The sequence below is a fragment of the Lagenorhynchus albirostris genome, chromosome 4 (assembly GCF_949774975.1).
Source record: "Lagenorhynchus albirostris chromosome 4, mLagAlb1.1, whole genome shotgun sequence".
NCBI lineage: Eukaryota > Metazoa > Chordata > Mammalia > Artiodactyla > Delphinidae > Lagenorhynchus > Lagenorhynchus albirostris.
Window position 1 is genome coordinate 107,553,801 of NC_083098.1, and position 24,468 is coordinate 107,578,268.

At 51.7% G+C, this 24,468-nt stretch overlaps 1 protein-coding gene across 1 annotated transcript; it reads left to right on the forward strand.

The window, feature by feature from the left end:
• Positions 1 to 8,216: 8,216 nt before the first annotated feature.
• NKX3-2 (NK3 homeobox 2) lies at positions 8,217 to 11,905 on the forward strand. The gene is made up of 2 exons (XM_060147347.1): positions 8,217 to 8,676; positions 10,616 to 11,905. Exons 1-2 carry the CDS (start codon positions 8,217 to 8,219, stop codon positions 11,137 to 11,139), a joined length of 984 nt encoding a protein of 327 aa, XP_060003330.1. The 3' UTR covers positions 11,140 to 11,905.
• The last annotated feature ends 12,563 nt before the right edge of the window (positions 11,906 to 24,468 follow it).

Below are 24,468 nucleotides of genomic sequence, written 5' to 3' on the forward strand. Positions count from 1 at the left end.
CTATCCCCCTAATCCTCCCTGCCCCACTCTCTATGCTCAGCTTGCCTCATACTTGTTGAGAGAACTAAATAAAGTAATAAGCATTAAGCATTTGAACAGTACTTGGCTCATAGTATGTGCTCAGTAAATGCCAACCATGGTTATTATTACGTCATTGTCAGTCACCGCAGTAACCAGCCTAAAAGCATCTATATCATTCTCTTTTACCAGAGACCAACTGCTCTCACTTTCTCAAGGACTTTGCAGTTTCCTCTTCTCTTCTGCATTATCAGTTATCCTTCTTGGGACTTCCCTGGGGGTCCAGTGGTTAAGACTCCGTGCTCCTAAGGGTCAGGGGGCATGGGTTCGATCCCTGGCCAGGGAGCTAAGATCCTGCATGCTGCGTGGTGTGGCCAAAAATTAAATACATATTTTTTTTTAAATTGGGTTACTGGAATAATAAAAAAAATATCTTTCTCTATTGGGTTATTTACACCGACATAAAAACATATTCTAGTATCTCCTATCTAAAGATAAATCTCTGGTATTAAATGTAGTTATCAGGGAATGTGAAGGGCAATAGGACAGATGCTTAAGGGGGATGCAATGAGTAGTAAAAGAGATCTAATGCACAGTATAGGGAACATAGATGACGATATTGCATTATAATCACCAAACTTTCTAGATTAGATCTTAGTTATTCCAACCACTAAAAAGAAGTAATAAATATGTGTAGGTGCTAATTATCCCTACAAGGGCAATCCTCTTACAATATATAAATGTATCAATTCAACACGCAGTATACTTTAAATTTATACAATGTTATTTACTGTATAGCACAGGGAACTATATTCAGTATCTTGTAATAACCTATAATGAAAAGAATCTGAAGCTGTACACCTGAAACTAACACAATATTGTAAATCAACTATAGTTAAATTTAATTTTTTTTAATTTATACAAAGTTATATGTCAAATATATCTCAATAAAAATAATTAATTAAAAATAAAAGTAGGGCTTCCTTGGCGGCACAGTGGTTGAGAGTCCGCCTGCCGATGCAGGGGACACGGGTTCATGCCCCGGTCCAGGAAGATCCCACATGCCGCGAAGCGGCTGGGCCCGTGGGCCATGGCCGCTGAGCCTGTGCATCCGGAGCCTGTGCTCCACAACGGGAAAGGCCACAACAGTGAGAGGCCCGGGTACTGCAAAAAAAATAAAATAAATAAAAATAAAAGTAAGTTTCAGCACTCTACTAAATGGGATAAAATATTTGCAAATGATATGACCGATAAGGGGTTCATATTCAAAATATATAAATAGCCCATAAAACTCAATATCAAAAAAACAAACAACTTGATTAAAAAATGGACCAAAAAAAATGGACAAAAGACCTGAATAGACATTTTCCAAAGACATACAGATGGCCAATAGGCACATGGAAAGATGCTAAACATCACTAATCATCAGAGAAATGCAGATCAAAACTATAATGAGATATCACCTCACACCTGTCAGAATGGCTATCATCAAAAAGAACAAACGTTGGCAAGGATGTGGAGAAAAGGGAACTCTTGTATGCTGTTGGTAGAATGTAAATTGGTACAACCATTATGGAAAACAGTATGGAGGTTCCTCAAATAATTAAAATAGAGTTCCCTGGTGGCTTAGTGGTTAGGATTCAGGGCTTTCACTGCCGTGGCCCAAGTTCAATCCCTGGTTGGGAAACTGAGATCCCATAAGGCCCACGGTGCAGCCAATAAATAAATAAATAAAAATAAAATATAAAAGTTTTTTTTAAAAAAACAGAACTACCATATAGGTCATATGGGTATATAAGTGAAGAAAATGAAAACACTAATGCGAAAAGATACATGCACCCCAATGTTCATAGCAGCATTTTTATAATAGGTAAGATAAGGAAGCAATCTAAGTGTCCATTAACAGAAGAATGGATGAAGATGTGGTGTACACACACACACACACACACACACACACACACACACACACAGAGGAATATTACTCAGCCACAAAAAAGAATGAAATTTTGCCATTTGCATCAACATAGATGGATCTGGAGGGTATCCTGCTTAGTGAAGTAAGTCAGATAAAGACAAATATTGTATGTTTTCACTTATATGTGGAATCTAGAAAATAAAACATGCAAATGAATATAACAGAACAGAAACAGACTCAGATACATACAACAAAGTAGTGATTACCAGTGCAGAGAGGAGTCGGTGGGGGGATGGGGGAGGGGCAAGATAGGGGAAGGAGGTTAAGAGGTACAAACTATTAAGTGTAAAATAAATAAGACACAAGGATGTAATATACAGCACAGGGAATAGAACCAATATTTTATAATAACTTTAAATGGAGTATAATCTCTACAAATATCAAATCACTATGTTGTACACCTGAAAGTAATATAACTATACTGAAATAAAAACATAAATTTAGAGGCGTGGAGTTGGAAAAAACAAAACAAAAACATAAATTAAAAAATTTTTCTTTTCTTTTTTTAAATAGCCCCAAATCACCCTCTGTCAGATCACTCTAATTTTCTTCAGAGCACTTACACCATCTGATGTTCCCTCCATTGCTTTATGCAGGCATTTGCTTCTTGATGATATTTCTCCACTTGAATGTTAGCCTATTGAGAGTAGTGTCTTACAGGGCCGTGAGCCCCAGAGCCTAGAACAGTAGCTGAGACACAGTAAGCACTCAAATATTTGTTGAACATTTTTAAATAAACGATAGGAAGAGACTACAGAAAGGGAAATTGGCTGGACAATTTATAAGGGAACCTGCATAACACCACGAATGCCCTCAGGATAGTTACTTAGAGACAGAAATACAGTAAATTCAGAAGACTTGCTTGTTATTTTACAAGCATCTCAAACTCAGTACAAGTAACAGCATATAGCATCTTCCCCTTTATCCACTCAGATCTTCTTCTCCTTAACTGCCCCCTCAAATAGCATCATCATCCGCCCACTGTCTTAACTGACAACCCAAATGAAGAAACAAAATCTGAGCGACAAGACAGACTTGTTTGCAGTGCCAGAACTTATTGATGTTTAGGGTGAAATACCCCAATTAGTCTCATGAAAAAGTTAGCTTCTGAAAAAAATGAAAAACTTGCCTATGGCTCCAGTAAATCTCACAGACTGCATGTACCTTATATCGCCATCCAGCGGGCGCCCGGGTCCAGTTTGCATGAGAGGCAGTCAGCGGAGCTAGCAGAGAGGAATCAAGGAGATGTTAGACCAGGAGATCTCTGAGCTCCCACTGCAACCGCCCCCATCGTTTCCCCCTCCCCTTGAGGGAGGTGAGTCTTCAGTGGGGATCCGGACTGTGTCTGGCTGAGCCTCTTCAATGGAACACCTAGGTTATTATATCCCTGACAACATGAGACTGTGGAAACATAAAACTAGGAGCAAAAACATTCCATTTTATGAAACCAACATTCTCTTTTTGACTCTACTTATCACACTACTTCTCTACCTTGGTATATCCTCACATCCCTCAGAGGTGCCCGCTAGGTGGCGCTCGTCCTCCACTGTACCCAGGCGAAAAGGGTACTTTTCTTTTTAAGCCTGAGAGGTGATTTCCAAATCTGGCTTTTTACAGGTAAGAAAACTAACTCCAAAGGAACAATGTCTTCCGTGAGGACGTATCGCAGCATCTCAGGAGCCTCGAGCAAAACCCAGGTCCCCATATTTCTGAACTCAACGGAACTTCCATCACCTGCTGTCTCCCTCTACATATGGTTTAGTTTATTAATTAGAATAACAATGGCGTATTTCTTTCCTTCTACATAACAAGGTTTAGGTTCAGATCCACAGGCCTTAGCGTTCTTTATTTTCAAAAGTACGAAACTGAAAAAATCGTTAGATTTTCCTGCCTAATTCTTTCTTTGATTTCCTTAAGTTCGAAGTTCCTTTTCTGATGAATGCGTAGCATAGAGATAAGTAAGGAAGACGATGGGAAACATTTAATGAGAATAAACATGAAGGTTTATGAGAAAAAACGGTTAGAGTAGAAAACCCAGCTGGGTTGGCATTACACAAAGTCAGATTTGAATCCTGATTTAGCTGCTTACTGATGGTGAAATCATTTAAACTCCATGAGTCTCAGTTTCCTCATCTGTAAAATAGGGATAATAATGTCTTCTATTCACTCCACCCTCAGGGTTATGTAGACTAAAGAAAACAATAAGCTACGGTCCCGGCACATTGTTGGTGAGCAACATTTGTTTAAATATAAAACTACCTCGGCCTATAGTAATGGTCTGATATACCTGGACCACGTACGAGAAAAATCCTGGTGGGGTCTGAAAATGGATGACCTAGGAACCCAGGAGCCAGTGTCTGCTGGCGGGAAAGTGGCGTGTTGCTTGATGCTTGGGATTCTTCGGATGCTTGGAGTGCCCTCGGGAGCCTGTGGATAGGGACAGAGGGTAAGTGCCGAGCGCGGCCTGCCTGGATCTGGCTCCTACCAGGCGAGCCAGCACCGGCATCCTCTCCCTGCCCGTCAACTCGGGCAACTTAGCAACGGCATCGGAGAGCACCGGGTAAAAACCCTCGTTTTAAGGGACTGGAAACCGTGGCCAAGAGACGGCAGGTGACTTCGGTCACCGCCGTTGGCGTCTGAGAGACGCACTTGGCCTCCCACTGCAAAACAGCCTCTGGCGCTCGCCCTCGGGCTGCTCTGGGCACAGCAGACGGTCTCCTCTCCGGATCTCCCTCCATCCTGCCCCGGGCGCAGGTGGAGGGCGGCAGGGACGCTGAGCGCGGTGGCCCCACAGGAAAATCCCTGCGGACTCGGGTCCCGGGAGCGCGGGAGCGTGCGTAGCAGCTTGCGGCGTGCGCCCGAGTAATGGGGTTTGCCTCCTCCCGGGGCCCTCGGCTCTTCCACCCTCATCCTGCGCTGCGCCGCGGCCCGCGGAAGCCCTACCATCCGGCAGCGCTTCGGCTCGAGGCTGCTCCCGGGGCTGGAGGGTACGGCATGTAGGGGGCGCGCAGGAACCAAACTGACGAGCAGGAAGGGGAGGTCGAGGGTGGAAGTCGGAAAGGAGAAGGGGAAGATTAGGACAGAGCTGAGCGAGGGGCCGTGGAGGAAGGCACCGGCTCAGAGCAAGCCTGGCGCCCCCTCGAAGACTGGCCGGCCGAGGGGCGTCCGGAGCTCCGCAAATTCCCGGGGCCGGCCCAGGCCGGAGCGCGGCGCCCACCGAACCTCAGGCGCCGTCAGGCAGCCGTGGGTCCCCGGAGCTCTCGGTCAAGCGCGGAGCAAATCGCCCTTTATGAACTGGAAGCGGGGCCCCGGCGCGCCCCTATCGCCGCGATATTCAGCCCTGCGACATGCGCTGACCTGCTGAGCCCTCGCCCCACACCCCCACTCGCCGGCCTTGACTCTGCACGTACCCGGGGAAGCCTCTGTGCATCCGTCCACCTCCTCTCACCGGCCCCCAAAGCCTTTTCATTCCCACCCAACCCCACCAACAGCTTCTAGTGGTAGTTCCAGACCCGTGTGTTTACTCTCCGCCAACACCCAACTCCCGGCCCTGCCTGCAGCCATTCCCCAGACCTAAAGATTGACTAACCGCCGCAGTTGCCCGAGATGACACGAGCCTCCCTCTCTGTGAGCCTCCTGAAGACTCGGGATGCGGCCACTTTCTTATACCCCGGGCACACACCAAAAAACGGACAATTCAAAATCACCGAATTGCATCTTTCTAAGCTTTGAAAACCTCTATCCAAGCCTGTGGCAAGGGGTATATTCTACTTTGATTTGGGGTTCTTTAAAAAAATTGGCGGGGAGGGGCAACTAAGTGGTGGTTATATATTCAAGTAAGTCTTTGTATAGCCCCCAAATTCACTCTACTACTCAGTCACTGAACCCGCAAACATCTCTGCCTGCCTGTGTGTCCGGAGTCATTCTATATTTGTCCACATCAAGTCCTAACCCCACAAAGGGATGGCTGTTTGCGACAGGCAGTTCACACCTGCCCGTTTCTCTTCTTCTGGGTGACCTGTGTCAGTCAATCTCCTCCTCAACTCGCCCCCAGAGAGTAATTACAAATTGTCTAGGGTGGTGGGAGAGGGGTGTAACTTAATAAATGAAGGTCCGCGGGAGGAAGGAAAGGACATTTCTTTTGAAACCTCTTAAGCATCTGTTCTGTTCCCCCTCTGGGCCTGAAGAGCATCCCGTTCCTTACACTTGCCACCTACTGACACCAAATTTAAACACCTTTCCCTCAAAACTGAAGTAGCAGTAAAGAGCTATAAATGGGCAATGACCTCTTCAAGGATGAGGCTCCCCCCCCAAATACACTACAGGATGTGCACTGTAGTGTATTTGGGATGCAAAAGAGCATCACGTGGCTGAAATGCTGGAAAGTATAGATGCTGTGAAGCCCCCCCCAACTGACCCTGAAAACTACTAATGTATTTCATCCTGAGGTGTAGAAAAACAACTACCAAAAAGAAAGCTACAAGGGCGAATATTATTTGTTTTAGTGGCACCAAAAACACCAATCTCAGCAATTTACTAAATTAAAATCACAGTTCTTTAAACGTATTTAATTGTTCAAATTGTGTATTTGGTTTTAATTTAAATCTCTGGTAAAATTTACGGAAGACAGTGAAGTATGTTCCTTAAACAACTTCTTCATTTAAAAATAAATAATATAAATAGGCAACAAATGTTTTGAGATATCCACAATATTTGTGTTTCTTAGCCTGGCTTCTTCTATTACATAAAATAATGCACTACTCATTTTTTTTAAGCGAATTAATGTCGTCAGTTCAGAATCTTTACTATGGTAGTTCCCAGATATTCTTTTAAACAAAAACATATTTTTTCAACTCACAAGTAACAGAATATTTAAAGAACAAAGTTTCAATTTTCTTCCTCGTGTAAAATTTAGCAAACTCCAAGTGCATTCAATTTTGACAGCCCAGGGAAATGACCGCGCAATTTCCAGAAACTCTCCCAAAGATGCCCTCTAATTTCTCTCCTGACTTTAGCTCTATCTCTACCATCTTTTTCTTTTTAATTCTTCTATAGAAATTGAAACAAATAAAATCCGGTGAGGAAAGAAAACTATTTCTACAGTGATTTTAATTCACTTATTATTTCAGAGAAAATAATATTCCAGTGAGGAATCCGCGAAAGTATAAGGGGAGAAGAAGAAGCATTTCATTCTTCGAATCGATAAACCTCCCTAGAGAACAGAAACTACGCGCGTTTTATGGAACTGCGTTAACTTTGGGTTTCCCTCCCAGATCTGAGTCAACTAAATATCGTGTTCCATAAAAGTGCTAGAATAGGTGGCTACATCTGTAGAGGTAAGAATCGTGGTTTTTTAGCGTGTCTAGGTGGGTGAGCCTCTCTGTTGCTGGAGGATGCTTCGAGGACCAGGCTTGGGAGGAAAGGGGTTAAGTCAGACCCTGACTTTCTCCGCGCAGCGTGCCCCGTTTTGTCTGTTCAAGTCGACGTCGTCCAGCAAGAGCCAACCAATGGGCGGCCGGGAGCTCCCGGGACAGCCCAGTGAAGGGGCGTGGCCTGAGGCTGTCCCTCAGCAGTGAGGAATGACACCCGGGCGGGGGTGTGTGGGGGGGTGGGCTACGGTGGAACTCTGAGGAAGGAAAGAGAGAAGAAACAGATAAAACCAAGACAAGGGGTAAAAGGGTGCCCCGAGCCTCTCGGAATCCAGCGGCCGTCGTCGCCGCCGCCGCTGGGGGTGGGCTCCGGAAGAGCCGGCCCAGCAGGGAAAGGAGACGACGATCCAGAAGCGAAATCCTGCAGGCGGGGAAGAGACAGAGGCGCAAAGAAAAAGTGACTCGGGCCGTGCACCCCGGAGGCGCTCAGGAGGGGACTGCAGCCGCAGAGGGGCCTCACTGATCCTCCCCCCAAGTCCTCCGAGGGCCAGACCCCGGCCCGCCCCTAAAGGCGCGAGGCGATGAGATAATCCAGCTGAGCTGCGAAAGGAGAACTTCTGGCGCTGGATTGGGGGGGAGGGGGTCTCTGGGCGGGGTGGGCCTCGGAAGTGGGAGTGAGGGTCGGCGCTGATCCGGGGCCAGAGGGGGGCGGAGGCTGCTGGGCAGCCCAGGAGTGGGCTGCAGGGGCCTCGCTCGCGGGGCTCACTCGCGCTGCGGCGGCCCGCGCGCTCCATTCAGCTCGGAGCTGCCCCGCGCCCCAGCCGCCCGGCCGGCCGCTCCGGCCTGCGGCGCAGATGGCTGTGCGCGGCGCCAACACCTTGACGCCCTTCTCCATCCAGGCGATCCTCAACAAGAAAGAGGAGCGCGGCGGGCTGCCCGCGACGGAGGGGCGCCCCGTGCCCGGCGGTACAGCGGTGGCAGCGGCGCCCGCTGTCTGTTGCTGGCGGCTCTTTGGGGAGACAGACGCGGGCGCGCTGGGGGGCGCCGAGGACTCTCTACTGGCGTCGCCTCCTGGGACCAGAACGGCTGCGGGGCGGACCACGGAGAGCCCGGGAGGCTGGGATTCGGACTCGGCGCTGAGCGAGGAGAACGAGGGCGGGCGGCGCTGCGCGGACCCGCCGGGGGCCAGCGGGGCCTGCCGTACAGGGGCGACCCTGGGCCTCGGCCAGCCGGTCTGTGAGCTTCCCGCAGCCAAGGACCTGGAGGAGGAAGCCGCGGGCCGGAGCGACAGTGAGATGTCGGCCAGCGTCTCAGGTCGGCTAAGGCTTCGCGGGGAAGGGGGCCGGGCTGAGGGGCTGGGCAAGGAGAGCAACCACGCCGAGTGGGGTGGGCCTGCTGTTAGCACCTTGTTCCCTGGGCCCCCTGGTTAGCCAAGACCCTAAGCTCTGCGCATCGGCGCGGGCTGCTCTAAGCCTCTGGCAACTGAGCCCGAGAGAGGACCGAGAAACTCCTCAGAACGCTGCGTCCTGGGGTATAGCGTCAGACGACGTCGTGGGGCAGTGTGCTTTAGACCAGACTGGGAGAGAACCACTGCACCCTGGCTTTGAGTCCAGAGTCTGTCTCCAAATCCCCAAAATCGAAGAAAGGGAAGAGCGAGGGTCCCAGAAACCTCGGGTAGCCAGTATCCGGGCTCTGGCCCAGAGATCAGAGATGCTCCCAGCTCGAGGTCTCAGAGCCCGCCCCGCAGCTCAAAGATAGGTAACGAGGGATAATTTCTTTTTTTTTCTTTTTACATCTTTATTGGGGTATAATTGCTTTACAATGGTGTGTTAGTTTCTGCCTTATAACAAAGTGAATCAGTTATACATATACATATGTCCCCATATCTCTTCCCTCTTGCGTCTCCCTCCTTCCCACCCTCCCTATCCCACCCCTCTAGGTGGTCACAAAGCACCGAGCTGATCTCCCTGTGCTATGCGGCTGCTTCCCACTAGCTATCTATTTTACGTTTGGTAGTGTATGTATGTCCATGCCTCTCTCTAGCTTTGTCACAGCTTACCCTTCCCCCTCCCCATATCCTCAAGTCCATTCTCTAGTAGGTCTGTGTCTTACCCCTAGGTTCTTCATGACATTTTTTCCCTTAAATTCCATATATATGTGTTAGCATACGGTATTTGTCTTTCTCTTTCTGACTTACTTCACTCTATGACAGACTCTAGGTAACGCGGGATAATTTCAAGTGGGCCGAAGGCCAACCGAGCCCGAGCTTCGGGAGGAGGGTTTCTTTAGCTTTCCCAGACCCCAGGCCCAGGAGACCAGTGCCAGGCTGAGGACCCAAGAGCTGGAGGCAAACCCTGCAGCCAGCTGAAGGCACAGGGGCTTGATTTAGGTCATCCCAGACTCAGCAGGGGGAGGAACCTCCTCAACCACGAGCTGGCATGTCATTTGGTCAGAAAGACCCCCGTGCCTGCCCCGTCGGCTGGACGGTGCTGTAGGCCTCACGCTGGCCCCAAGCAAATATTATCTGCTGCAGGCCAGAGTGCTGGACCTCCCTGCTAGGGTTCTGCGGGGAGAGCGGGGAAGAGGCAGAGGAGCTGTCGTCAGATTAGGGTCCAAGGATTCGAAGCAGGGACACCCCTCTACCCTCAACCCCAGCCCTCCTTTCATTGCCTTTGTAAGAGAGAGGGAGAAGCCTACCCGTGGCCTTGACTCAGCCTATTGCCATAGCCCTCCCACAATTCCGGGTGGATGGGGGCGTAAGACTCCGAAAACTTCTGTCTCCAGGATCCATCTCCCCACTTTCTCTTTACGCGCAGCCAACAAGTGTGTGCTGTGACGATGCGTGTGTGAGTGTGAGTGTGGGGAGGCGGGTGAACCCAGGGAGGGTATCCGAAATGCCATCTAGAACCCCAGGGCTGAGGGCGGAGAAGGTGTGCGAGGATGCTCAGGCCCAATGCCCACATTGCCGCGAGGAGCCTGGAACCCAGAGAAGGCAAGGAGCTGGATCTTGGCTGCACAGCGTTGATACAGCGGCTGAGTTCGTTGCCGGCTCACAACAAGCTTAGCTGCAGGACGCGAGTGGGACAGGGTTCTAAGACTTGCCTCCCGTACCCGCGGCTTCCAGGCCCACCCCACCACTCCGGCGGCATGAAAGGGTATTTCCGCCCCCCACCCCAACCACAGCGGTTGAGGCCGGACCTCACTCCTCTGCGGCACTGACAGTGTCTCGTTTCTGTTCTCACTGTGTGCACAGGCGACCGCAGCCCGAGGGTCGAGGACGACGGCGTTGGCACAGGAGGCGCACGCGTGCCCACGTTGTGCAGCGGCAGCGGCGGCGGGCCCGCGGGCGGCGCAGAGGAGGAGGAGGAGCCCGTGGCGCCCAAGCCGCGCAAGAAGCGCTCGCGCGCCGCCTTCTCCCACGCACAGGTCTTCGAGCTGGAGCGCCGCTTCAACCACCAGCGCTACCTGTCCGGGCCCGAGCGCGCAGACCTGGCCGCGTCGCTGAAGCTTACCGAGACGCAGGTGAAGATCTGGTTCCAGAACCGTCGCTACAAGACCAAGCGCCGACAGATGGCCGCCGACCTACTGGCCTCGGCGCCCGCCGCCAAGAAGGTGGCAGTGAAGGTGCTGGTGCGCGACGACCAGAGACAGTACCTGCCCGGAGAGGTGCTGCGGCCTCCCTCGCTGCTGCCACTGCAGCCCTCCTACTATTACCCTTATTACTGCCTCCCCGGCTGGGCACTCTCCACGTGTGCGGCCGCCGCGGGCACCCAGTGAGCCGGCCTGGGATGAGGCAGCGAATGATCCCCGCGCCCCAGCTGCAGACGGGCGCTGATGGCTGTACAAGTTGTGCCCTGTACTGGGGAGCCCCGCGGAGGGGGCAGGTGGAGGATGAAATCCAGCCCTGGCTCTGCTCTCCAGGACGTGCGCCCTGGCAGCGGGACTGGGTCTACCCAGAGGGGGGCGCCTTTTTCTAGTTTGAACAGAGGCATCCTATGGCCTAGGGACCCTGTTCCTACCCCCCGCCCCACTTGCTTGGAAGCCCTTGGACATTATTTATTACCACCATAATGTTGGGTTTGGATTGTGTCTGCCTGGGGATGGCGTTTCCCAGAGAGGAGAGAACTCCTGGAGACCACACAAGCCTGAATCCCAGAATTTCAGGCCTGCCGGGAGCTTCGTGCGCTAGGCCACACTAGTTCATGGTATCCATGCTACCAATCTATGTGTATCTACATATCTATTATTTTTGGAAATTGCAATTGTTACAAAGGGGTTTAGAGCCCTGGCAGCCCCAAGGAGCCCCAGGCTAGGGGTTCATTGAACCATGAAATGTTTGGTTTGCGGGCCCTCCTCCCCACCCCTCCCCGGTGTCAGAGCTCAGGTGGGGGCGCCTGATTGGTTGCTGAATGTATGGAAGGGAGCCTCTGAGCACAGGGCAGGGCAAGGGCCCCGCATCTTCCCTCTCGGAGGTCCAGGCTGCGACCAACTGGGGGAGCTCCTGGGAGCCCCCGAACCAGGAGAGAGGAAACCCAGGAGTCCTTCGCAGAACCTTTCTTTCTTCCTTTCTTTTTCTTTCTTTCTTTCTTTCTTTCTTTCTTTCTTTCTTTCTTTCTTTCTTTCTTTCTTTCTTTCTTTTTCTTTCTTTCTTTCTTTCTTTCTTTCTTTCTTTCTTTCTTTCTTTCTTTCTCTTCCTTCCTTCCTTCCTTTCTTTCTTCCTCCCTTCCTCCCTTTCTTTCTTTCTTTCCTTCTTTCTTTCAGAGGTTAAAACTTATAGCACTTTTCAGTTGCTTGTATTCAAATGATGGTTATTTTTGTATTCAATGTGAATATCCTTGACCGGCCTTTCCTCGGCGTCCTCTGCAGTTCGGCCGCTGGGCCCAGTCTCTACCGTTTAGCCTCGGCGACTCCTGCGTCCTGACCCAGGATTCTCCCATCCCTGTCCCTGCAACCTAAGACAGGTGATCCTGTCAACCTCGTGTCAACCTCGCCGCTTGTCGCCTCCTTAAGGGCACTGTGCACTCAACTAGAGTATTAACTTTAAAAAGATTTGTGAAATTTGGAAGTTCTATTCGTTGTATTTTTTTTCCTTTAATTTATAAACTTTTAGTTTAACATGCCCTCCTGGACGCCGTGTTTTCTCTGAGCCTCTCTCTGTCCGGCTTTGGGGGAACCGGTAACGTGAGCTCATTTTCCCAACTTGTTTTCAGTCCAGGACAGGACACCTCGCTCCCCCCGGAAGTCTCCTCGCTGCTCACCCTCAGGAAGCATTTAAATCCGCGCAGCTCAGGGAATCGTCATTTCTGGGACTTTGCAGGAGTCACAGAGGAATCCCACTGAATCCGGAGCAAATACCTAGGATTCACGTTTTTACTTGTGGGCACTAGTATCAGAGTCTAGGAAGCAGCCATAGCTGAACCCGCTCCCAACTTCCATCCCCCACCCTAACCTTTTCACTCCTCCACCTGCCGGCATCCTCTTTGCTTTCGATTTTCTGAGAGTTTTCTCTAAGTGTTCCTGCCATTATTTCATTTCCAGAATAGGCAAAAACTCACTGGAATTCTGAAGCGGTTAGGGGAGACTGAGGAGCTAATAAGGTGTCTCCCGGGGAGGGTCACCTGTGCTTTGACCCCTGCCGGGTGCAAATGACGCTGCACCTTGTTCCAAAGCACTTCCACTCACTCCCTCAGTGACACGTTGTCACTTGATCCGCACAGAAGCCCACCGTGGGAGCAGAGGATGGGCAGGGAGATGGTTATTTATTACTCCATTTTAAAGATGAACGCGCCTCGCCGGCGTTCCCCAGAATGATTCCCCAGATGCCAAGGATTCACCGGAGCAAAGCGCTCACCGCTACACGCCCCTCACGTCGGGTCCGGGGAGAGCAAGCAAGAGTTAATGCCACACGGCAGGCGCCAAGGCCCCCGGTCCGTGGCCTCAGTCGGGAAAACACTGAAACCCAGACCCGGGCTACTTTCAATTTCACCGCAGCAGATAGGCCGCCTCGCCCTCCTCCTCCGCCTGCGATCTTTCCCAGCCTTGGACACTCCGGCCTTGGCACCCCAAAGGCCTTGGCCGGGCTTCTGCTACCCCTCAGCCCGGAGGGGGCCGAGAGTCGCGACAAAGGCTTTACGAAACGATTCCCGCTTCTGGAAACAGTGAGACGGCAAGGGAAAAGCAAACGCCCTCAGGAGATGCACACCCTAGCCCCCAAGTCCAACTACCTTCCAAAGGATTCCTGCAATCATTTTGTTTCTTTCTGACATGTTTTTAAAATTCCACTTTAATTTCATCATTACTCATGAATGCATTTTCCTTAAAGAAAGTTAGAAGTTTTCCAGTAATGCTAGAATCCCTCCTCTTCTCTCCAGAGATCGCCATTACTGCTGGGTTTTTTTTTTTTTTTTTTGAGGGGGGCAGGGTTTTCTTCCCCTTCTGAAAACGTCAATTGTTTGTGGCTGCGTCCTAAGACTGTAGTTTGCTCTCCATCTTTGCGGATTTGGAATCCAGAGGACTGGGGAGTTTCTTCCGTAGGCCAGGCGTCGCCCCTTCCCTTCCTCGTTCCCTCTCCGGCTCCCTGCTTGGGTCAGTTCTACTGGGCTGGCTCGAGTCGCTCGGGAAAAATGACTCAAACGAATTCAGTTTGACCCGGATTGTTGCAGTTTCACTCTGAGCTGCTCCGCGGCTGGCGTTGGCGCGAACGCCGTTGAGATCTGATTCCAGGAGCTGGAGGCAGCCTCCGGGTCCAGCCCACCCTCCAAGGATTTCCCACCGCATTTCGTGACCCAAGATGTATGTCTTTACCTGGACCCCAGGCCGCAAATGCGGCTCCTGTTGGAAAGTTTCAGTATTACTTTCTTCGTTTCCTTTTCCTTCTCTACTCCCACCCGCGCCCTTTCTTTGAAGATGAGAAAGTTCTGCTTTCTGCCCGCCCTGCTTCCTGTCCAAGGAGATCTTTCTTCATCCACTCCCTGCGACCCGCTGAGCCCTCTGGGCCTTCTCAGGACCTGGTTGCCAGGAACAGTTGTCACCTGAGTCAGGTAGACTTTTGGTTTCATCCTTCTCAATCCCTTTCAGCCCTTAGTGAATCTCAGACCTGGCCTTAAAGATCACTGGGTTCGACCCACACACTTAGATTGGGAGCAATGGCTGGGAAAGGGGACAGAACACACTGTGACCCGTGCAGAAATCAGTTCCAAGAAATCAGGCTTAGACTAAAAATCTTGCTCTGGGCAGCAAATTTGGGATGATAGGCTACCAAATGTCACTGGTGTGTGTGTGTGTGTGTGTGTGTAACTCAAACTCCCGACCTGTTCACCATGGCGATCCCAAGGCGCATATCACTCAAAGTGACTTGATTTGAGGGGTTCATGGACCCCCGGAGAGTATCTCTAAAGAGCTGGGTGAAGCAGGGAGAGTTTGGGGATAGATTCCATTTAAGAAAATAAAGGGCTTCCGGGCCACAGCGAATCCCGCTCCTCCACTCTAGCAAGGGAAAGAGGGTGACGGCGAATCTGACTTCATTTGAGAAAGTCGGAGGAGAGCTCAATACACATGTCCCCGCGCCTCTGAGAGGCAGCTTAGTGGTAGCGGTACCCCGAACCCCGAGAGGCTGGGCCCGAGGAAGAGCGGCATCTAGGGGACCGGGAAACTGGCAGAGTGTGTCAGAGCCACACCGAGCATCCCACAGAGGCAGGACCTCATCCAAGGCCTGCAGACGTCCGCGGGGTGGGGACCCCAACTGGCTACCAGAGCTCGGTCCGGCCAGGCCGATACTCCACCCGCGTTTCATCACCAGGAGAAAGGTAGAAACCAACCTCTCTCAAGTCCACGGAATTCACCTCGCCTTATAGAAGGGCTCCTGCCTCGGGGAAAGCTGAGCAGTGGGGAGAATCACACATTCCCGGGAACCAGAACACTGGTGGAGCAGCTTCTGGGTCCGAAGGAGTGGAGGGGAGCGAGGCAGACCTGTGCTGGGGCTCAGGCCTATGCCGAGGAGCTGCAGGGCTTCAGTCTCGCAGGCCACCAACCTCCCCCTGCTAACAGTCTTCGTTGGGAATCACATCGAGCTCCATGGGACCTGCTGGACCCAGCATATGCTTGAAAGAGCTGAGGGCAGGCGGGGCGGATTGATGCATCGCAGGTGTAGCCGTGCTACTGCAGAAGTCAGGCCACCAGTGAAAGTGTGAAGGCCGCACCGCCAGCGGCCAGGGAAACAGGAGCAGAGGCCGGAAGGAGCAGCCAAGCAATACATACCACCACCACCAACAATGATAACAATAACTATAACTCTATTCCTTTGTCTGGGACATTACAAGTGAAAAAGTGCTTCCTGCATCCTGTCCCTCCATAGTTCCTTGAGGCCGCATTTTAGCTGGGTGGACATGACCTCCATTTTGCAGGTGGGGAAACTGAGGCTCAAAGACGCAATGTGACTTGCCCAAAGTCACAGGCCATTAAGAGGCCAAGTCAGAGTCATTCAAAGATTAGAAGCATATTTTAGGATTTGAGGCAGCAGGGTGAATTGTCCTTTAGCTTCAGAGCTAGCATTCCCCACGTTTGGTTTCAGGGTGGTTGGATCACAAGAGGGTGGGTGTGCTTTGAAAACCATTAAGCACTGTGCAGCTGGTGTGGACTTATTATTATTGTTGCCATGATTATTATTATTATGAACTTCTGGGCAATGCTGAGTTGGCTGATCTTAAGCAATCTTCCTTGAACTCCTGCATCCTTCAGAGGTTTCTAAGTGCTCTGTGGTGTGCTCCACGAAGGGGCCCTCAGAGGGATAGATAACCTGGGCCTCCTCCAGTTTTCGAGTTTCCTGATAAATATGTTTTTGAAATGAAGACACGCCAAAACAGGGTTGCAAAAAGTGTATTATATTGTAAATGGTTACATCATGTAATAAATTGTCCCCCTGTAGTCATACATAGAAATTATTCAACATAAACTGGGTCGTTAAAAATCATTAAAGCATTTATTAAAAAAAAGATTACAAGCGGGGTGGTCCAGTGCGGGATCCAGGTTAAGTTGAACAATGAACTTATTTCAAACCTGTTGGGTGTATGAAGGAAGGGTCGAAAGTCCAAATTTAGGGCAATTCACGAATGTGAGAAATGTGGCAAACGGCCCTGCAGCCCCGCACCCATCCCGAAGCGCTGTCGTTACTGTTGAAGTTTTTGGCTTTGAATCGGGCAGGGAAAGGCAGGAGCGTGGCTTCTGACCCACCCGGAGCTGACCTGGAACCCGCGGCCTGGGCGAACAGCCCCTCTCTATTCCTATTGGAATGTCAAGTTCAAAGGGGATATTCGGTAGCCGCGGGGGCGTCACCCCGGAGCCTCCAGCGAGGTAAGCTCGGTGCTGGGCTCCAAGGTCCCCCCACGCTTGCGTGAGTGTGCGTGACACACTCACCCGCGCAAGGCCCGCGCTCTCTCACACTCTTCCACCTACAAGCGGCCGGATTTTCTCCCTCCGCGCCCCCGCCCACAATCCCGGGTGCGGCCCGCAGCCGGGCGGTTAGTGCGCCGGCGAAGCCAAGTGCCCGTGGTCTCTGCACAGGCCTCACGGTCTCCAGAGAGCGTTTGCATCCCTCCCTGCTGTTTTTGCAATTGCAACTTTAGTTTTTGGCGTGAGGATCAGCGTAGGGGTTGCTCAAGGCCTCGGGGCTTCTTGGTGAGTCCTTTCCGGCTCGGCCCCCTCCCATCGCCACATTCAGGCCTCCTGGCTGAGCAGCGCTCCCTATGACTTGGACGTGCGCCCCGGCACTTAGGGAAATCCCGGCCCTGGAAATCTGGGATGCACAAGGTGAGAGCTTCTCTCTCCAGCCTGCATATTCGAGGGTGAGAAGTGGTCAAATCGGGCTCAATGGCCCCATAGATCTACAAAGTGATTCTGCTTCGGACCTGGAGTCCACAGGTGAGAAGCAGCTCTGCCACTCACTTCAATCTTAGGAAATTAATTTCTTTTCTCAGAATCTCTGTTTTAAAAATTAAATAAAGAAGAAGAAGAAGGAAAGAAAAGAGAGCTGTGAGATGCTCCTTCGGTTTTCTGGGTAGTGTTTGGGGTGTACACTCACCCCCGGCTTGAAGTGGAAGTAAGGACAAAGCCTTGCTATATTTTACTTTAAATAATGCCATCCCCTTTATAAGCAGTTTTTTTTTTTTGGCGGGGGGTGGGTGGAGTTGTTTTATTTTTACAAAGAATTTGGGTTCCCCAAGATGCTGTCTACAGGCCTCCCCAAGTTCCTTATCTTTGGGCCTCCTTTATCTGCTTCCCCGGCCTGGGTGGTCAGCTGTTTTGAAAAGTCCAACTTTTTCGATGCGAGGACTTCTCCCCACCCAGCAAGCTTGGGAGGGAGACCTGAGGCTATTCTGCTTCTGCGGCCGCGCTGAGCTCCAGAGAGACCCCTGTCCTTGGATGGAAACCACGACGCGTTAAGGGAAAAAAAAAAAAAATTAATGCCACAAGTGTTTTCTCTCCCGTGGTCCACCAGAAAGCAAGGGTGAGCGGCACGCTGTAAAACAAGAGCCAGTAAAGCCGCTTATTTTAATAAGCTTATTAACATTTTTGAATGGCTTCCCTTGTGCGCTCCAAGGCCCCCTCGGTGGCATGGCAGAGCTGTGCGGCCGGGATTTTTACGCACGGAGAAGCATACCCGCGCGCGGTGCCGCCGCTCTTGGCACCGGGGGCTGGCAGGGCGGGGGTGGCCGGGCGGCGCCCACAGTGCCAACTCTGGACCTGGGCGTCCCCGGCTTGTCCACGCCTTGCTGAGCGCCCTTAGCAAGACTGCGGCCTTCAGAGGATACAGGGCTGCGTGGGTTCAGAGGTTGCAAGGGAGCTTTCGAGACCCTAGATGTGACCCCAAATTGTACCCACAGCTTCGAAGGAGCTGGAAGATCTGAGGGTTTGTCCCGCTTTATCACATTTGTGCTTTGTTTTTGTAAAGGGTGCTGATGGAATTGATATTCCTTCCTGCACAGGTGTTGAGCGTATTCCTGCTGGCGTGGGCCGGCGTCCGGGCTTGGTCCAGCACATCCTGGACCCGGTGTGGGGATGTCACCAGGGTGACTGACTTCCAGGAATTCTTCCTCCTTAAGGAGGCCCGGGACGCTGCCCCTCTTCTTTCCGGGAGAAGTTGAGCGACGCGTCCTTGGCCCCTGGGACCGTGGGAAACGAAACTAGAGACACATAGAGACAGGTGGTGAGAAAGAGTAGAGAAGAGATGCGCGTGGACACAAGGCAGGTGAGGGAAAAAGCGGGCTCAACGGAAGCCCTCGCCAGGCGGTGAAGCGCTGTGTCTTTCAGGTCTCGGCTCACAGATCTCAGGCCTTCCCCGGCAACCCTCCCCGCAAGTTTCGATTAAAAATCCCTTCTAAGTCCGTCCCACCGTCCCGGTCCTTATTACTTGCTACAGTGATAAGTGATATTGGGCCCGTTGTCGTGCTCCGGCATAGTCTGGCCTGGCCTAGCAACCCTTGGGAGGGTGGAGCCGGGAGGGCTTGCGCCCGCGGTGTACCTAAGTGCTTAGTGCAGAGCCTGTCGCTCTGTGACTTTCAATACATACTTACTGGCCGGACTCCTGAATAAGGACCAAGATCCTCAGCTTTGTCCTTGTCTGTCCCCGCCACACCCCACCTGCACCTCGGGATCTGAGCGCCTGGCCACAGGCGCCGGCGCGAAGCTAGCGGAGGACAGGAGGGCCAGCGGAGCTTTCCTGAGCTTTGCTAAGTTCTTTTCCCCCGGCTGGCTGAGTGCACGCCCTGGGGAAAGGCCGAGCGTCAGAGCCGGCGTGCCTTGGGGTCAAGTTATGCCGCCTCAGGCTCAAAATTCTTCCCGGAGCCTGGGCAGCCCGCTTAGCTGCCAGCAAACTCCAGAATGCATCTCAACCTCAGATTTGATCGTATTAAAATGCACATAAAATCTGAGCAGCTAAGGGCTGACAAAACCAGGGCCCTGAATAAACGTTCTGTTTCCGGTTTATATGGGTGGGTGGGTGGGGAATGGTCCAGTTTCGGAATTGGACAGACGCTGTGGTTGGAGAGGGCCAGCTGGCCGGCAGAGCGCAGAGAACCAGGCGGGGGCGCGGGGAGGGGGGATGCGGAGAACACCCTTGGAGAGGTACAGGCGGTGGATCAGGTGGCGGGACTGAGCCCTCAGCGGCCCTCGGCAGAGAGGCTTCTCGAGACGCTTAGGGGTGAGCCCGGGCTAAGGCGCTCCTAGTTGGGATAGCAGCTTTCCAGCGACTGTCCTAGCTCTTTGGACTCCCAGCTCAGGGCCTGGCACATAGTAAGCACTCAAAAGTTTTTTAGATTCCTACTGTATTGTACCTTATGCTTCAAGAGCGGATTCTCTGGGCCACTTCCGTTGAATCTCAAGGCAGGTAGTTCTGGTTCCGTGAGAAGGCACAGGGGTGGGAGAAGGCTGTGAGTCCAGGAGCGCTCAGCTGGAAAGGCCAAACCCAGGCCGAGATCTTTTTGATTCTTCAGAAGGGAAGGCAGTGAGAGCTTCCTCTTGAAAAACCCAATAGGAACAGAGCGTGGATTTGGAACCAGACCTTTCATGAAGATCGGGCTTAAGCTTCACTGCCAAAAATAGGGATAATTACCCCCCCCCCCCATACACCCTACCCCTGGCAGTGATCATCTAAGAGTCCCGTGCTTCCTGGGCAGTAGGTGCCAGGAAGAGCTCATAACCTAACTGATAGTAAGGTTTGCAAAGTTAAACGAGGACATTTACCATTTAAAAAAATTATCTACAGAGATGGTAAGGGGTGGACAGGGAGTGTTGAGAGATAGTAAAAATCACCAAATGAGTAAGAACAGTCAACCCCTAATGGAAACTTTTGAGACAACAGGTTCCGTGCATCCTTTGCAACTGCAGTTATGGTTTTTAAATAAATTCAATACATAGACTTTTAAGGTTTAGAAAAGAAATACATTAATCTGCTTTCCAGTGGATTCCTTCTGTCCACAAGAACTTGCAGAAGAATTTCTTTAAAATAATTCTTTCCTAAGGTGTGCATTATTTATTTGATTAACAATAATTGTTTTCCATGCCATGCTGGTACTCATGTTTGTGGGAGACTGGTGTCCTGGTGGTTCAGTCCTGAGCGGAATGCACCCCCAGAACATGCCTGGGAAGACCCCCACAGGATACATACAGAGGCCAACGGGTGTCCTATCCTTCCCAGGTGCTGGGCCAGGAAGGACCTCGAAAGAAAGCTCCCAGGGGAATCCTAAACATAGAGTTTGGGGCGGGGGGCAGTGAAGAGAAAAATCTTTGTTGTGGAACGGCTGTCTGACTTTCTCTTTTTCCTTTCTTCTGTCCTCATTCATTCATTTGTTCAAATATTCAGCATTATTTGTTAGGTGCCTACTTTGTGCCAGGGATACAGAGGAGAAACGCCCCACCCTGGTGGAGTTTACCGTCCAGTGGGAGACTGGGATAGAAGTGCCAAAAGGAAAATTAAGCAGGCTGTGTGTTAGAGCGGGAGATGCAGGGTATTATTTGGGAGGCTAGTCAAGGAAGGTCTGAAATGTCAAATATTTTCAGGAGCGCTCACGGTGCGTGCCGATCGCTAGGGCTGGGTCGCTGCCTTTCAGACTCCATGACAGGGTCCCTATTCCGGGCTAAGTCTCTGTCCCTTCTTTTCAGGTCCTTTCGGAGTCTTCCCTACTTTGCGTGTGCGTGGGGGCAGAGACCAGGCCGAGAGCTCCGAGTGCCCTTTTAAACACCCGCTGCATTCCGGGAGGCCTGCGGGAGGGTCTGGGAGGAGCAGCCCCGAGATCCGGGCGCCCTCGGGAGTCAGTGTCTGAGGTCCCCGATCACTAGCGCACTGAGCCGCTGGAAAGTCCGAGAAGTTTCAGGAGGAGCTGGGGGGCAGCTTCTCCTTCTTCCCAGACAGAAGCCCTCCAAGCCTGCGCGGGCCAATCACTGTCCTGGTAACCGGCGCTTTATTTAGCGCTTAATCTGTTTGCGCTTAAACCGTTTCCTTAAGTACTTTACGTGAATTATTTCATGCATTCTTCCAGGCAGCTCGATTACAGTTACCCGACGTTGGGGATCGACCCTACGCTGCGGCTCTCGCTGGAGGAGCTGGGGTTCGAACTAGACTGTCTGGCTCCAAACTACTCAGCGCTGGCCACATTTCCGTTCTGTTCCCCACCGCAGAGTCGCGGTGATGAGGATCCCATTTACAGAGAAGGAAAATGAGCCCCGGAGAGAGTAAGCTCAGTCAGGAGTCGAGCTGAATGGTTGACGTTCCTTAGCTCATTTCATTTTCACAATCTCTCTGAGAAGCGGAATTCGCGCGCCGGTAGCAAAGGAAGAAAGAGAACTCGATAAGGGATGGTTGGTTGGCCTTGGCTGTGCAGGTCGAAATGGCAGCGTGGTGTTAAGGCTTTGGAGGCAGGGCAGCCTTGGCTCCCGCTTCTGCTTTTTCTCAGCTTCCAGGCCTTTGGATGAGTTCCCTAACCTCTGGCCCTCAGTGTCCCCATCAGAACAATGGAGACATAGGTTTGCTGGGAGATAAAAGGTGATAATGTAGGCAAAGCCCTTGGAGTTGGTTCTGGCATAACAGCAAATTCTCAGCAGTGATAAGGGTACAAGTCTGAACAGGAACCTGCCTTCCTAGACTCTCACCCTGGTCTTTCCTCCCTTCTTTTCCATTTGCAAAAGGAGGAGAATTTCCCCCAAACTCATTATTACAGAAGCATCAGGAGATAGTAAATTGCCTTTTTGTCTTCAGGGGATCTGAGACACGGACTGTAGAGGAAGGCTTCTTAATCCAGGCTCCCTTTACTATGTTCCTCTCCTTGGTGACAGTGTGATTCCTGGCGACATGATCGATCCTTGTGGGCTGGTGGCTGGCACAGGCCCCGGGAAGGGTAGAGGACTCCACACCCCTTTTCCTACGCATTGTGATAGGGAGTGGTGTATAAGATCTACTGAAGGCACATCAGTTGCTGTGCGTTCACCCCTCCCCATTTTTTGAAGCTTCTGGCTTCCTTTCTCAGGGCCTGATTGGAAAGAGCTTCTCAGTTTTGTTCACTCAAACCCAATCTCCAACCCCTCCCAACAAACACTGCAGCCCCCATCACCAAGGTCCCCAGCAGCAGAGACAGGGAGCTGCAGGAAGGGTAAAGGGATCTCACAGGTCCAAAGCACCTCTACTGCTCTGCTCTGACCATAGTTCATCTTGTTTCATCCTCAGGAGAATCCCAGGAAGTGGGTGGGATTATCTCTCCTTTACAGATACGGGAGCAAAGTTCAGGAGGGTCAAGTGACTAGGGCAGGGTCACACAGCTTGCAAGAGTTGAGCAGGGAACTCGCCCATGGGGCTTATAGGACTTCAGAGGTTCCAGCTACTGCCTGCGACACCTACATGCCCCACTCCCACTCCTAGGGTGGGGTCTGGCACTGGGCAAAGGAGGAGGAATCCCATGGGGAGCGAAGAAAGGGGTATTAATTCTCTGGGCGGTTTCCTATTAAGAAAACACCTCGCTCTGGCCTGCTTCTTCCCAGGGGCCGCTGCTCGGCCTCCTGAAGGCGAGGCCTGTATATTTGTAGTTTGATTCCGCCCGTCAAGGCTAATTTCTCCCCACAACTTAATGGACTCGGCTTGACATGCGTAATGATTCCTAATCACGAACATTATTTTCGCTAGCGCGGAGACATGTTCCAGTTGTTGTGACAGATCGCGTTTCAGCCATAATGACGGAAAATTACCATTTCTAATTCTCCGGTTTTTGACACCTAAATCCACAGACCATATGTGGCAGCGGGAACTCTGGGCCCCTCGGTCCTCCCTCCCTGCCGTGGCAGAGATCTTGCGGTGTGGTGCTTCCACCCACCCCCCTGAGCTGCGCCCAAAGGGGTGGAGCGGCAGAGGCCCTTGGGATGGACCCGTCTTTTCTGGCCCCTCAGCCTTCCGACCCCTCCCTCCAACATGAGATGCCCAACCACTGATGACAAAAACTGGAACTTGGAAGGGGCCTCAGAGACTCATGGATTTTCAGGGACCCGTTTTACAGATGGGGACACAGAGGGGAATGCAGCTAGTCCAGTATCTCATGGCTGGTAATTGGAGGCTAAGCTTTTCTCAGAACCGTTCCTGGAGTTCCCTAGCAGCGAATGTCCCTCAGCTGTCGAGAGGGAGACCTGGCTTGTTCCTTTATTTGCAAGCCTCAAAACCATCAGAGAGGCAAAGCTTTCTAGGGAAAATTGATGAGAGCTATTGCAGAGGAAAAAGTTGAGGCACAGAGAGGTTAAGTAAATCTCCCCAGATCACAGCCCTGGTAGAGATGGAGTTGGGCCCAGCACCACTGCTCTTAACTTCTTTCTAAGGTGCCACAATTCACCTTGACCTCTCACCCACCGTAGGTGTGAGGACATTGAGGCCAGCAGGCAGAAAGCTGAAGCCAAGATGCCCATGTCCATGCCCAGGTCTTGCTCACTTTAGAGGCCCCCCGGGAGGGATGCAGCGAACCCCACCATTGGCCAACACTCTCCAGCCTGCCTCAGGAGTCACTTCTGCACGCCTCCCAAACCCCCACTTCAGGCATGAGTCAGAGCGAGGCCCTGAGGATAGAAAAGGGAAGAGATAGAACCTCCACCAGGGGTTCAGAGTGAAAACTGCTCATCACACAGGCCTTTGGGACCTAATAGTGACCGATGCGCTCTGATCTAGGGAAGCAGGAAGGTTCATGGGGCACGAGGAGTGTCTGCTCAGAATTTACTAATTCTGCCTTGGGAATATGTCACAGAACCTCAGATTTATCATCCTCTGTAAGACCATGGTGAAAATGCCCACCTCCGAAAATGGTTGCGAAGTTGGTAGAGGCCTCCTGTCTAGGCACTGGGGACCTTCGCAGCGGCTCCATCCCACTCAGTCCCTAGAAGCCCCTGTGCCACACCCACGGTAATGGGTGGGGGAATGCTGCCAGTGCTAAGGGGCAGACCCCAATCAGGCAAGGAAGTGGTAAGCTTTCTTAAAGGGTTCGCTGAATCCCTGAAGGTTATCTGTCGTCCGTGGGAGGCCCTGAGCTGAGGGTGACGCGAGCGCGGAGAGGAGGTTGCGGGCGAGTCCTGGGTTCTCGGCGAAGTCCG